The 16,151-nt window shown below is 37.3% G+C and overlaps 1 protein-coding gene across 1 annotated transcript in view; it reads right to left on the minus strand.

Annotated features, from left to right (window-relative positions):
* The window catches only part of LOC139969793 (CD9 antigen-like), a 70,786-nt gene extending 59,082 nt beyond the window's left edge, over nucleotides 1-11,704 (minus strand). Inside the window, exon 1 of the mRNA XM_071975073.1 lies at nucleotides 11,409-11,704. Coding sequence (XP_071831174.1) covers nucleotides 11,409-11,486 — 78 coding nt within the window. The 5' untranslated portion in view covers nucleotides 11,487-11,704. The remainder of the gene's footprint in view (nucleotides 1-11,408) is intronic.
* Nucleotides 11,705-16,151: the final 4,447 nt, after the last annotated feature.

A 16,151-nucleotide genomic window follows, 5' to 3' on the forward strand; every position in this document is an offset into this window, starting at 1 on the left:
ACATTGTTAACGCTAGGAATATAGTCATAGTAATTTATCTGTATGCAAAATTGTCCAACATTGAACAATAAATTCATGTCTAGAAAAGTAACAGATAATATTAAGTTTAGAGCATGTAGTAAGTTTATATATTATTTATAACTATAAGCTTATATATTAAGTTTAGAATATGTAATTGAAAAGGATTTTTCTTCATTTCAAATCTTTCATCCTTTTCTTCATCTACATCTTTAAGATCAACATTACTTAGATGATTACCATGGCAATAATACACAGTAACAAATCAGACAGTAGAAATCAATCAATTTTTATAAAATTTTCAACTTCTTCTTCTTCCAGCTGTGGACAACAGATCAGTGAACCAGAGAGGGAGAAAGAGAGAGATGGATTGAGTTCTTAATAGCTAATCCAGACCAACTGTCAATAAATTTCAACATTCTTGCAGAAAAATGTCACAGAAATGTCAAACCTTTCCCTTGCTCTCTGGATTCAGAAAGTGAATAATGTATATATTCATGAGCCTGCAGTCTGGAAGTTTGAAGTAATGATTACTTTATCAGAGCATCAACAAATGCAAGACTCTCTTTTAATTACGATATGAGGCTCGTTAGTTCAGAACTGAAAGAGGTTGGCTCGTCTCCTTTGTTTAGTTGTAATTAAAATTAAAATTAATCCACCATGAAAAGATTTGAGCATCAAATATGACATAAGGAATTTTGCAGTTTCACATGTTTTGTACAGATCTGTAGTAGTGTTTTGTATACAGCCGTACACTCATTAATTAAAACACACCTCCCTGAGTGACAAACATTTTTAACTTTCGATCCTTTCAAATTAATCTAGTCATGAAAATTTTTTGGGTGCAGTATTTGAGTGCATGCAAGCTTATTCAGTTCACAAGAATGAGAATGTCAGGGATCTCTAGAAATGATGAGTTTAGCAGAAGTGGAATGGAATTGTACTAAAATTCATTTACTTTTAACCACTTGCTAAACATTGCACGTGCTTGTAAATCTGCTGGCTAAGAATCAAAATTTCACTGACATTTTCCTGAACTACAATACACATTAGTTATGGCACAGTCTAGCAGTATTAGACAAGCTTGCCAGCTGCCACCCCCCCCCCCCCCTTTTTGTTCTTCTACTACTTCTATAACGGAAACCAAATTTGGCATTAAACCAGTGAAGAGGCACCAATTCGAGGACTGATTAAAAAAAAATTGTTAAAAGATAGCAAAGTATTCCACACTAGAATATAGATGTTAAGTGTGTAACATACAATACAGTATATGAGGTAGACATGATCTTAGCCAAAAGGCCAAAAAGCCAGAACTGTGATATTTGCCTGTATCCTGTTACTGTTGCATTGTATTACTGATTACAATAACTGTCCCACGGTACAACTAACATGTACAGTTATCTACACAAATCTTTGAATTTAAATATTTTTACGCTCTACTCTGTTTTCAAACAAACTGCATGTTTGCATACTGTAAAGTTACTGTGAAGTCTGTCAATAGCTTGAATAGGAAGTGTTGACGGTATTTACCCATTCAGGCACTTTTGGAATGGAATGCTTGATATTTTTACAGCTTTTGATGTCAACTGTGTTGAGCTTCCCATTTTGTTAGGAATACCCTACACACCCTTCCAGTAGACCACGCATATTTTGGGTTTTTTCTTGAATGCCAATTCATGCACGTAAACTGTCCGTTGAGCTTTTGTACACAACATACAGTACAGTAGCAAGGTATTGGCCAATAACGTTTACTGTACGTACTGAGCATGTGGCTGATCTTTAGTACAGACAGAACTGATGAGGGCAAAAATTCAGACGACGAATAGGGAGAGGATGAGGATAGGTAAAGAGAGGTAGGGGTATGGTTAGAGCTTACGGCCGGTAGAGGGAGTGACGATAAAGGGAATAATTCTTTGTTAATTTGTTTTGGAAGCCACAGATTCAATATTATAGACTGAGCTATGAAATTAATAGTGAACATATCCAATTCAGTCAAGTGCTGTGACTATTAGAGGTACAATCTGAGAAAGTAGGGAGGTTGATGACAGATTCTGAATGCAAGAATGAGGGGAGTGAGGAGTGGGTATAAAGATAGGTAGTGATAAGGTCAGAGCTATGGGTAGAGAGAGCATCTCGGGGGAAAAGTCTTGGTTTGTACTGAAATCCACATATATGCAACATCAGACTGAGCTATCAAAAATAAAGTCAACATGTCCAATTTAGCCATTGTGATAAGAGAATAGAGGAATGTAGATAAAGGAAGTAGGTTGATGACCTCTTCTGAATGCAAGAATGAGGGGGTTGGGGGGGGGGGAGTGGTAGGAAAAGAGAAATTTAATGATCTCATGATCCTTGGCAGAATTATCCTTATTGATGTGGTTGTGGGTTACATTTATTCTAAAGGTAGTCCTGTGTAAGTCTTACCACACAGTTATAGTATACTAGCTTGCCTTTGTAATTTATATATATGCAAATGCAACTAGGCAGTGTAAGTGATATGATAATGAGGAAATGGATGTGGTTGCCATGGTAGCCACATGTGTTAACTACTGTACTTAATCATGTAATAAACAGAGATTTATCATGTAATAAACAGAGCCCACGTGGTCTAATTGGTTACAATACAGTACGTCGCATGCGATGAGGCTCAATTTCGACTCTTGTCATGGGTAAATCCATTTTTGGGCAAAGGCTTGGTTCAGCGGTTAGAGTGTCCGCCTCACAATCCTTGGGTTCCAGGATCAAAATTCCACCAGGAGCCAGATTCTCTTGACCTATTAAAAAATCGCTGCAGGGGTGATGTGCGGAGTTTTCCGTGGATTTGGTATTTCTGGTTCGTGAACTTGGAAAAAGGGGTTTGTTTCCGTTCTTCAATTGGTTTCGAAACAACATTGTTCGTTTATGGCTCTGCACTGCAGTGATGTCAAATGGGGTGCCTTTGCATACCTCAGTATTTGAGAAAGTGGTCAGATGCTGGGGTATACACTCTCGTCCGTCGGATGGGGATGTTAAATGTCGGTCCCGGGAGCAGGAATTGGAGCGAATTCACACCCCTGCCTCATTATCCTCTGAACACTTATCAAAAAGAGAAGGCTTGAAATAAGCCAGTGTTCATCCACGAACTATAGGGTCTCAAATATCACATAGGGTCTCAAATATGCTACTGTAAGGCTTCCTGATCCTTGGGTCTCTGACCTAAACTAAACTAAAGCCAATACCTTTAATTCGACATAATATCATTTTGATCTTGGAGTCTTTGGAGATTTGTCATCATATCCCAGTAAGCATGACAAATATAATGATCAATTTATTTCAATACCATTTGGACATTTATTAGTTTCAGCGTTACCCTGACAACTGGCTTCAGTTAGACTGCTGAAATTACATGGTATCCCATCTGGAGTATAAATTCTGGAAAGTCAACATCTTGCCAATTTGCCAATCAAAATATTCATGTTGTTGCTTAGCAACTGAAACAACATAAACATATCAGAGTAAGTAATTAGTTTTGCTGCTGTCACATTAATGTTGATTCTTAATTACTATAAATCGTAAGGATAACAGTGCAAAGTACAACCTTTAATACACTACAGTGTCTAGAGGCTGATGTTGACAGAGATTTTTCCACCACAGTCCACAACACTGACATATAAACAGAGCCACATACACATATTTCAACCTGCTATGTCAAAATATCACAGATTAAATTATCAATTTACAATACTGTACTTATGTACTGGAAGCTTGAGGAATTTTTTGAGTTACAGGTCAGTGGCATCAGTCAATAATTTAACACTCACTTAATGTTAATTACATGTAAGTCATTCTCATGAATACAATACAGCATGTGCTGTTCTATGTGAATTTGTTTGAAGATCCTTTATTGTGGTGCCGCCCCTCACACCCCCCCCTACCCACCACTATAAATAATGTTTACACAAAAAAAGTTACAATTTTTCTGGACTTTCTGATCACTCAAAATATTCTCAGACAAAGTTGAGAAATTTTACACCAAAAACTGGTGCTAACTGAGCCATGAATACAAAGTGAAAAGTATGATTTGCAGACTAGAGCTCAAATTCTTCGCTCGGTCCAAATGAAAGGTGGTGTAGATCCCTTTGCAGTGTGAACACTAACATCACTTCACAGCAAGGGCGTAGGAACCGGGGGGGCTGGGGGGGCGCCAGCCCCCCCAGTGAAAAATGTGGAGGGGCGGAAGTATCATTCCGCCCCCCCGCTCCGCAAGTCAGAAAACCCCTTTTTCATTTCCAAATGAGAAAAAAATCTCATTTGGAGCACCAAATTGAATCTAAGGCCAGGTGAAAATACAAAATTAAGTTTACAAAATGGAGTGGGTGTTGAAGTGTGCTATATTGCACCAAATTGCATCTGAGGCCACCTGGAAATGCAAAAAATTCCAAAGGGGAGGGGGACACCCCCTCCCCTTAGACCCCTCTCCAGGCCGGCCATCAGTCTTCAGCCCCCACACTCAAAAGTACCTTCCTACGCCACTGCTTCACAGTGAAGGTCCATAGACCAGCTGTCCAACTTACAGCTGGTTTTCTACTATCAATTATTTCACAAGTTTGTAAATTTATAGTTAAAATTTAATTAAAGAATTCCAAGGAATATAAACTTGCCCGCCAACTTACTTAAAGTGGTTTAAGTTACAAGGTAGATCATAACAAATATTTATAGTCAAACCTACAAACAGTAGCAAAGTTCTCCACAGGTGCTAAGTGTGATTTCCCTACAAGAATTCATTTACCAAATGGAAGAGCATTCACGTAGACTGTGTTAGACAGATTACAATACATGTAATGTAGGTCTGTGTCGGTCTGTCAAGCAATACCGTTCTTGAAAGGAAACACATACCTTGGAGTGTCAATTTTACAACCTGGTTTTTAGGTGATTGCCTATAAACCAACCTTTCACCCCACCAAATGTTGTAATGTATGCTTGCACGCACCATAGAAGTGATTAGTGATTACAATACCATACAGAAACACATACAGGAAATCGTGTACAGTGCTGTTCAATAAAAATTTGGAGGTTTAGAATTTTCATTAAAATTTTTTAATTTAATCTTTATTCTTACCAGTGTTGCTGACCCCAAAATGACCTTTGATTCTCACCAAAAATAATAAACTTCTAGGATCAATAAAGGGAAGCTAGTACACAATAGGAATGACAATGCAGTCAAAGATTCCATTTCTTGTATCACATGTTGGTTTCCATGTTTAGACCACTGGTGAGCTCGAATGACCTTTGACCTTCACCAAACAAAATTTTACAGATCCTTGCACATGTATGCAAACTGTATTTGAGAAAGCTACATACTGCAATTAAAAATTTCTTACAGTTCTCAGATTTTTGATACATGGAAATTCTGTCCAAATTGTCCAATTGACAAACTTTCCTAAATTTTGTATATATAGCCACAAGCTCTTATCATAAAGCAGGGTTCATTAAGTGTAAGATACAGTTGCATACTGTGCTGTGTGTGTGTGAGACATACAGTAATTCATACATCTATCAGCTCAGTGTAAATACAAACATGCACCTGTGCTATCAATGTGAAATAATATTTAAGAACCAGCACACAAAGAAACATTGTCAACTCCCAAAGGGAACATGTCAAAACAATTTGAGCATTCAGGCATTACTCTTGGTCCTAGCAGTTGCCAGACACTTCCTCCTCTTTCCCAACAGCGGCATCAACATTCATTTGGGCTTAGCCACTTGGATAGACTTCCGTTGATGGTTATTCAAAGGAGCCTGAGGATGTTGGAGGCTTTTGCCATTGTATTGACTTTTCAGGATTTTTCTCAAAATATGCCAAAATGGCTATCTAGAGTTTGCATGTTTGCTCTCTATATAGTAAGAATACAACATGTAGACAATGCATGTCTGGATGGAATTACACATACATTTGTTCATCATTTTAAGTAGTACAACACTGGGATCTTGCAATGATGAAAGGATGCAACATATATACGTACACATTGGATGGTATGTACATACTCAGTATATACTGAACGCTATGCAAAATGGAAATGCGCACATCAATAACTTGCTGAATGTACTAAACGTCATGTGACATGGGTCCACAGACTCTTGTGAGTCCATACTTATACTCTTTTGTGATTCCATATACTCTAGGTCCATACTTGTACTCTGCATCAATAATTGTAGTCCATTGAGTCCACACATGTACTCAAGAGTCCATACATACAGTATGCATTTGCTGTGGCCTTATTAATCCTTCCGAAGATTTTCCACAATAAAGTACAAAATCCACATAAATTTACCCAAATGTTGTAATATTTGCATCGCTCACAAATTACTCATCATAAATATCGGGGAAACAATTTTAAATAGTGTTACAATACTTTGAAAAGTAATTTTGAAGATTTATTGATCCCTTGAATATGAATTATTATTTGACAACTATGGTTCTGAGTACAAAATCTACAAAGCATACCATACATATTGTGTTAGTTCTATGTGTGAATGTATGAACAATATGTTATGCATACTGACCTTTTTCTTCAACTTTGGCCATATTTACAACCCATTTTGGTCACATGTAAGTCATCCCTAACCAAATTCTCTGTAAAGTACTGTACAGCCTACAACCCAGCATCAACACATACTGTATATTCACTACAGTACAAAACTTGTATGTAACCTTCAATAGAACAGAACTCTACAGATATATTACATTACAGGGGTTAACGTAATGCACTGCAGTTCACAAACCTTCACGTGGATGTTTAGTCGCCGGCCCTAGTAATCACAAATATATTGACCTACACATGTTTACTTTAACCAGGGACCTGTTTCACTACTGTTTTGCTAGATTTACCTTGTTGTTATTACGAAAGTATATCTTTTGGTTCTTGTGTGTATGCTAAAATAATAACCTGAATTCTGTTAATGGCTCAACAGCTAGAAACAGTCAGTGTTGCATGTTGTCAAAAGTCTGTGCATTAGATGAGATAAATGCTACTGGGATGTCCCAAATCCCTCATACACACATATAGAACTCTGCACAATCATGTAGTATTTAGGAAGCTATATAAGCCACATAACAAAGTATTGTAACATCAAAGTTGAAACTGTGCTTCAGACAAAATATGAACTGTTATATTATAAACAAGAAAACAATGTTACAGATAATGGTCTAGATGTACGACTTCCTGCCACAAGTTTTGGAGAGAATTGTAGTGCCGCTATGATATCACGATAGTTTTCACTATTTCGATAGTACGCCACTTTTGGTAGTTCTTCCTGTGTATCCCTCTGAGTCATGAATGACCTGGCCTTTGTTTTAGGATTTCGGAGAGAAGGGAATTCATGACCACTTTTCCACGTGGCGTGGCTCCGCAAGATATAGAGGAAACTTTATTTAACATCCTCTCGACTTTGTCATACATACCCTACTGGAAATATGCGCTTTTCCTTGGAACTTACACTCGCCACTGAGCTTTTCTTTACCGGAAAGTCATGACCTTCATTAGTTTTTTCCATTATTTATATTGTTTGCATCATGTATATATTTTGTTTCATGTATATATTTCGTTTCATGTATATATTTCGTTTCATTTATATATTTTGTGCTGGAGCCCTTTTTATGTTTGGACTTCGGAAGAGCTGCTGTAAAAAGTCAAGAGACCTTCTAAATTGTAATTTTGTTGAGCTGCAGTTTAATGATTAAGTTATTATTATTATTATTTTCCCCATAATATCTACTTTCCATATCGATCAATAAAAAATAAATTCCAATTGACAATCTATATATTCCATTTCCCTGGACAAGTTTATATCATTACAACAATGACCTTTGTCAATTGCTGCCAAGAATATGCTAATTAACAAGACAAAATAAATTAACATGACATATAACAGGAAACATTACCTGAGCAAATAATTGAGTGATGGCTGGTTAATTTATTCCAAGGACAATTGTTGAAGTGCTAGATATTCTCATATTTCATTAAAAAAAAAAAAAATTAAGAAATGGAAATTGTGTATGAACCTTGGAACATATCATTCAAACTAAACAGCTTGAAACTGAATGACACAGTTATATGGCAATACTGTATATGCAGTATACTACTGCAAGATAAAATTAGCTATGCTGCATTTTGTATGTACAGTAAAAGGGCTCTGATAACACCACGTTGGTTGATGTTCTATACCTTGTTGTTTTTCAAAGCAGATGAAGATATATAGGCAAAAGCAATTTGCTATCAGTGCTCACTTTTTATTCGGTTGGAGGAAAAAAAAAATTCATTGTGTTAAAATCTTTTAAAGTTGTAAATTTGAACTATTAACTTACAGAGCTGGAGGGTTCTGCGATATTTATAAGAAGTACAAAGGTGAGGTATTCTCTCCCTCTCTCTTTGTCCCCTTTTCCTTTGTTCACCCCTCCCCCCAACTGTTCTCATTCCACCCCCCCTCTCCTTCCTTTGCCTACATCCAGTATACAGGTATGTATACATCCGTTTTGTCTCGGAGTATGGATTTTCCTTAAAATTTCGCATTACCCATCATATTGGCCCCAAATATGCTAGATATTTAAATATGGTCACCTTTGGTCCAAAATCTTAAACTGTTTTTATTACAACCTTCCAGGAAATTTTCCTCATTGGGAAATTCAGTCATCTTGTGTGTTCCTTAAAAATGTCTGAGAACAATTTTGGAGAGTAAAGACCTCCAGGAAAGTAATTTTTGAAAACTTCTAGCAATAATAGCGTGCTATAATTTGGGACCTATACTGACTACCTTTAACACCAGAAGCCTTCCTTCTATCCAAGTAAATCTCAAGAGTGTAGTAATGTACATACATAGATGAGGTTGGTAAGAGACTGCTAAGGGTGAAGGAAGTACTCAAAATATGCCAGAATGGTCACCTGGTACATTGTACCAATATAGTCAGTTGGGGTAAAAAAAAACAAGGGGGTAGTTGGGGTAAAAAAAAGCAACCCCTTTTCATAGAAGGGGAATATTTAGCCAAAGTTCCAATTTATTTTGGGTGATAGTCCTATATGTTTAGTTTATTATTATATAATTTCTGGAACTCTGTCACTTCGCTGCCAATCACCGCTTCATCGAATCAAGCGAATGCTAAAATAGCGAAATTTGAAGTTTGTACCACATATCCGAAACTTTCTCCTGCATACCCAGCTTATATGATGTGGAGATTATTCCAGCAGTTACAGCATATAGGGATATTACACTCCCCCATGGTAGAATTACTTCAACTTCATTCACGCTTCATGGGGGGGCCTTGTTTTTTTTACCCCCAAAAAATGATGCGCATGGGGTAAAAAAAAACAAGTACTTTCCGGAGCCAATGTACTCCCTATTTTGCCCGAATGGATAAATTTTTCCATAATGTTGATTTTAGAGGTTAGGCAATTAGTTTTCATGTCTGTCACGTGTCAAAAATGTTAAATAATTTGGCAGAAGTAACTGAAATTGGCTCAACTCTAATGTTTCTACTATATTACACCACATTTGTGTAGCATCATATACACACTGTACAGTATGAATATGGCTGAGCATGACATATGACATGAGCCATCCATAATTACGAATTAAGACAATTTCACAATTTTTTTCCTTTTTCATGTAAAGGTAGTAGCTCATACTTAGATGTAATTATATGCAAACATGATTTTAAGATACATTCATGAAGAAAATAGCTATTTTCTAGCATTGTTTTTTTTACCCCGGCATTGTTTTTTTTTACCCCGAATTAAGCAAATTTTGGGGGTAAAAAAAAACAACATTTTTCGCAAAAAACGAAACTTTCCATTTACAAATAAGTTATTTTTGTTAGATTCTCTTTAAGAGAATCCCACTCCACACACTTAAACATTGAACCGAAACAATACCTCTTACTCATCAATTTTCAGAGCAAACTTTAGGTAAATTGTTTTTTTTTACCCCACTTGACTATATGTAGCCTAGCTACTGCAGAGAACGGTAATGCCACATGTTAGAATTTGAGAGTGTAGATTCTTACTCAAGCGCAATAGGCCTCCGGGTTTAGAATCTTTGCTTTATTTTCAAAATTTATACCCTGTTAGTACTCTTGATCTATGACCGGTATCAATTTCTTGAACTTTAACTAAATTGATAGTAATACTACTGCCTTGTTTCATCTTGTTGCAAATTATATTATTGATTTTGTTATCTTTATCGACTTATCATGCCAGCTAAAAGTTCAAGTTACCTTACAATTAACATATATTTATTACAAGATGATAGTACAGAAATTTTAGTACAGAATTGAATACAGATATTCTCACTGTTCTCACTGGGATTTTCCTGAATTACAACATGTACATTATATTACAATCTAGGCTTTTAAGAGCAGCCATTTAAAATTTAAAAATTGCTGTTAGTAATTTTGTATGCACACAGTGATACAAGGCTTAAGTAAGGTACGCATGCGGATTCTTTGACTGACGGACAATTGTTAACCGACTTATCATGTGAGTTAATTCTTATTGTCTACTGGCAGAAAGGTGCCAGTTCCCCTTCTTTCTACTGGCAAAAAGCAACATTTTCGGGCATTTTAGCCAAAAAATAGTCTGAATTTTCACCCGGAAATGAGTCATGGAAATATGGCTCTCACTGGGTGTCCTGTATGATTCATGTATAAATCATGCTTCTGCTATATGATGTGTGTTTAACAGAGCCCTTAGTAAGATAGAAGTAAGCCGGTAGTCCTCAAAATACCACAAGGATATGGTTTGTGTGATTGGATTGTGTGAGGATTGTGTGAGGAGACATTCACTTATTCGTGTTATAAATTAGTAAAATTACTGTAGCAAACTGTCAGTAGGCACCTGATACATGGTTTGGATCCGATCCCACGAGCCGGAGGCACTGGATAAAAAAGTGAGAGGGTTGTGGGGGAGGGGAGCAAGGGAAATGGTTACAAAGGAAACTTGAACTATTGACAACTCAACATTAACAGTTGATACAACCATAGGCCTAATACTAACTTCCTGATAATGTTACAGAGCCTAGAGAACGGAAGAGATGGGTCAGTCAGTTGCTCAATTTGACTCAAGTGCATAAATCTACGGTTAAGGGGAACACACAACCTATATGTCATAACTTAAATGTCTCTTCACTTAGAGAGCAAGAAACTAATACACCACATACCTATACAGCACACTGCTAGTTTTTATACTACAACACACTGACGTTACATAACGTAATGTCTAACTTACAACTTCGGGCCACTCCTTGCATTAAAATATAATTTTCAAAACTGGTGTTTTATTTTTACGACTTTTACTCTGAGTTTACCATTTGGATATTTCATGAAAGGCTAACACTAGTGTAAATGTCATCTCGTTACTTACCACATGCAATATACAGCATCCTACTATGAGGACGTATTTGCAGCAGAAAACACACGTTCGGCCATCTCCACAACACATCTTTGCAGTTTGCAACTGGAGTCGAGATGTATTCCAATAGTAAATCTTTGAAAAACAAATCCACGTGCACAACGGAACTAAAACTTCCTAATTGAATAATATCCCGATGATGGCAATTCACATTAATATCAATGGATTATCAGGTTTGTTCATTTTTGGAATTTCTAAGCCCAAGATGATGTTTACCGGCGATGTGTTAAAGAGATACGATATCGCTAGTACAAACTTTACAGTACAAGGACTGACAGTATGACCAGATTTCGGCGACAATTCTGCTAGATTGTAAACCGGTGACATTGTCCAGCTGAGGATGAGATCAGCGCAGGAAATCATTTGAGTTACCTGGTTCTAATTAATAAGGTAACGCCCGCGCAATATGAATTACTATCCTAGCAGATTTACAGAGGTTGTATTTCCCAAGGCAATTTCCCAGGCCTGCAGTCACGAATTGGTGTTGTAGGTCTAACAACAGTTTAAGGAGGGGCACCAACAAGTTAAGGAGGGCACAACACTGGCTGGTCTCTATTCACTTGTGTAGGTTTTGAACACAAGACATGATGGTGGCACTTAAGTCTCCACCGGGGGAAAGGGGGACCATGTGGCGACTGGCTGGCCTAGACATCTCAAATGCAGTTCCCACCTCTGGATTACTAATCGCCACTCAGTGCTTTTGTAGGTACCCTTGTTAGAATATACATTCATTGTGTGTCGAACTAGCGCACTGCATAGAATCATAAAGGAACGAATGTTGACTTGATAAGATAATATGGGGAAAAATCGCCAAATACATTTTCTAATAGAGGGCGTCTAACAACAACTATAACATTGGATATTTGCAATCATGCCACTTAGCGAACTTGGTTGTTCACACTCAAAACTATGTGATACCAGGGAACTGTTATCGATAAGAGCTCCCATACTATAAAATGCATGCACACCCCCCCCCCCACCACCGTAAAGACCCCTGAATCTTGGACTACCTACCATTTTAACTGGTTATTACTGGGACCCAGCTACCTTGGGACCAAGATACCTTGGGACCAAGCTACCCCCTACCCCCCCCCCCGATCAAAACAACAACGAATAGAAGGGACTGTTCTAGAGTGCATATGGCCGTTATTCCATAGTTGCACACTCAAATAAGGGTCGGATTAAGCATATAACCCTGCACATGCAGGGCCCTACATTTGGCCGTTTTGAACAAACTGATCAGTATTTTACTGTTACTAAAAACGTGTGGAACACTGATAAAAAAAACTCTCCTCGGAATATAGACCCACCCAAAGCTGCGGTCCACAGTGGAGTCGGGGCCGTAACCTACTACCTCCACCTTGCCCGTTTTCGAATCATTCTCTAATCAGAGACGAATTCTTATAAGTTTAGGCACCCCCTCCTACCCTCCCCCCCCCCTCAATCTGCGCTCACTTCGACACACCTTAAACGACTTCCACGGGCCAGTAGCCTACACTCCTTGGGCACCACTCTTTAAACAGAATGACCAATATCAAACAGTGACATATGGGTAATGAAGTCACAAAATATAAGCGCAGGCGCCATTCGGTCCATCAACCGATTATCGTATTCAATACAGTAAGTACTGTGTAAACTGATAAAGTAGATCAACAGTAATATATGTTAAAATATATCTAAACGTGTGTTCTAATTCACCACAGCAGGTACGGGTGAAACTGTCATCAGTGCTCAATAAAGTGCATATTTTTCTTAAACTCTGAGAATTTTTTTTTCAAGTTCAACTCAAGGGACCTCCCTAAAATTTTGATTTCCGGCCCTCAGCGGTACAATGGAAAATATATAGGCTATTATAACTTATATCATTGACAAATCCGTACCGTTTTCCTTCGAATTTGAATGAAAAAATGATTATAACGGTAATAGATAACGAATGGATCTATACCCCGATAATATAGGTAGGTGACGTATCTTTCAAAAGTCCTTTTTTTAGTGAAAATGCCTGTAGAGTCACGCATGCGCCCAAGTTTTTATTATTAAAATGCTATAATACTAGTATTCTATATCGCTTCTCGGCCTTTTGGCTAAAATCATGTGTAGTATCTGTTCCCTTTCGAGGGCAATATTGTGGATGCACACCCGACGATGATCACACAGTCACAGTCCCGATGCAAGGGGACTGGGGTTGAGAGCGGATCAGTCGTTCGGTAGTTTGGTTTTCGTGCCCACTGGGCAACTTTTCATTAAAAAAAAGTATTCTATATCCTCTGTTGTTTTCTTTCAATCTTGTTTAACGTGTATGAGAAGAGTTGGTATTTTCATGATCTGAAAACTCGAAATTTCCAAATATTATTGACTTTGAGAAAGATCTTGCCGCCATTTTGGCTCTTAGTAAATTGGAGTATTGAGTCCAAATTACAGTAAGGTATCTTGATAGCATTTGTATATATTTATATATATAGATAAATTAGACCATTGGGATACACAGTATGAAAACAACACTGGGCGACATTTGCAATTGAATGTAGTTTCGTGACACTGGACCATTGTTAGGACTTCAGTATGGTTGCTATTTATAATTATCCCTTTGCAAAATACATATTGCAAGGAATATAATTAATTAATTACACATTACACAACACACACACACACACACTTAGGGCGACATATCGATGTCGCCCATAGTTAATTTAACTCTTTCACAACACTTAGGGCGACATCGCATGAAATAACGGTGACCGGACAACTCCCCCCTGGACAATTACCCCCCGGACAATTCCCACCCAGACAATTCCCACCCCGGACAGTTCTCACCCTAGACAATTCCCCCCCGGACAATTCCCATCCCGGACGACTTCCCCCCGGACAATTACCCCCCGGTCAATAACCCTCCCGGACAATTTCCCCCCGGACGATTCCCCCCCCCCCGGACGATTTCCCCCGGACAATTGCTATGGCGCGAGAAAGCGGAATATATACGTACAAATATATATATGCTGTACTTGCGAAATACATACATGGTTAACTTCAAAAATACATTTTAGACATATTTGTTTACACATATATATTCCCTGAAAATTATATTTATTCCCTTAAAGTATATATTTATATATTCTCCAGGCGTACAGAAAGTATTTTCTTAATAACAAATATGTATTCTGTGCAAAAATATATATTCTCTTATAGTAAATATTCTGTCAAAAATATATATTCTCTAACACAAAAAATATTTTTTCTCTGCCAAGAATATATTTATTCTCCAAGAGAAAAAAAAGGTATTCTCTAAAGAAATATATATATCCTTTTCAAAAAGTATGTCAATTCTCTGACCGAAAAATATTTTTCTCTAACAAAATATATAAATTCTGTGACAGAAAATATATATATTCTATAGAAAAAGTTTTTGTCTGTACAAAAATAAATTTTTATTCTTTGTAGGAAATATTTTCTCTAATAACAAAGTTCTATTCTGTGCAAAAAATATATATTCTTTAAGAAAAATATATATGCTAAGCAAAGTACGGTGCTCTGTAAGTGCCAACTGAGATGTTTTGCTGTTCAGTAACTTCAGTGACCAGCTTATTCATCATATTGCTGTTTTCTACACATCCACTTTCTTTCCGTTGATGTATAGAGTCCTTGCAGAAGTGCAACAAATTATTGAAAGACTGTGGTTAGAGAAGAGCAAATAGTGGAATATATGCTAAGTCTTAGCCTAGTGTAAGTAATAAGTATGCTGTTTAGAGTAGTCTAACGTTAACATCACACTACCAACTATCCTACTAACGCGCTATATCTGGACGCCATGATTGCAGTACTGCTGCTATACGTATATGTTACCTATGTTATACCATGGAGCTATAAACAGATGTTTATAGCTCCATGGTTATACCAGGGAGCTGCTACTCTAACAGTCCCTGGTTATATGATATGTTAATGGGACTGTTAAGCCGGCTAGATACAGTAGGCTAATATTATATGCAATGTGATGTCGCAAAACCACTAACTTTGAACTGCATTTCGGTTCTGAGCAAGAAAGTGCATTGTACTTGCACACTTATTGCCAATATAGTGAATAAGCTGTTCACTGAAGTTACTGAAACACCAACATCTCAGTTGGCACTTACAGAGCTCCGTACTTTGTTCAGCATATATATATTTCTTACAGAATATATATTTTGCACAGAATAGAAAGGCCTACCTGACATGTCAATAAAACATTGTATCCTAATTCACAAGTCAGTAATATGAGGCATAGCTTCTGCTTTTGTCCACAAACTTTCAGTTCTGTTACCAAATTGTTGACCCTTATTATGGCCAGCAAGAAAAGACGAAACTTTGAATTCATCGGGGGTGTTGAAGAAATTGGGAGGGTGGCTGATCATTGTAGTACTTTGCTGCTAAATGATCAGAACAACCCAGATGGCTTGAAAAAATAAAGGAGGAAATTCAAAAAGAGTGGGCTCAACTCAAGTCTCAAGTCAGTGGCAAAAATATTCCATTTGGTCCCCTATCCCAGCTTGTAATCCAGGAAGGCTACAACTATCCTCTGTTGTCTGAATTATTTAAAGTAATGGTACACCTTTTGCACGCAAAGTAAGGCTTCCAAGCGGCAGGTTTAAGCAAATGCAAGTATGTTGGAGTTTACAGTTTTTGAGTTTTAGATTCTACGGATGCCCATAAGCTCATTTCCAA

The sequence above is a fragment of the Apostichopus japonicus genome, chromosome 7 (assembly GCF_037975245.1).
Source record: "Apostichopus japonicus isolate 1M-3 chromosome 7, ASM3797524v1, whole genome shotgun sequence".
NCBI classification, from domain to species: domain Eukaryota; kingdom Metazoa; phylum Echinodermata; class Holothuroidea; order Aspidochirotida; family Stichopodidae; genus Apostichopus; species Apostichopus japonicus.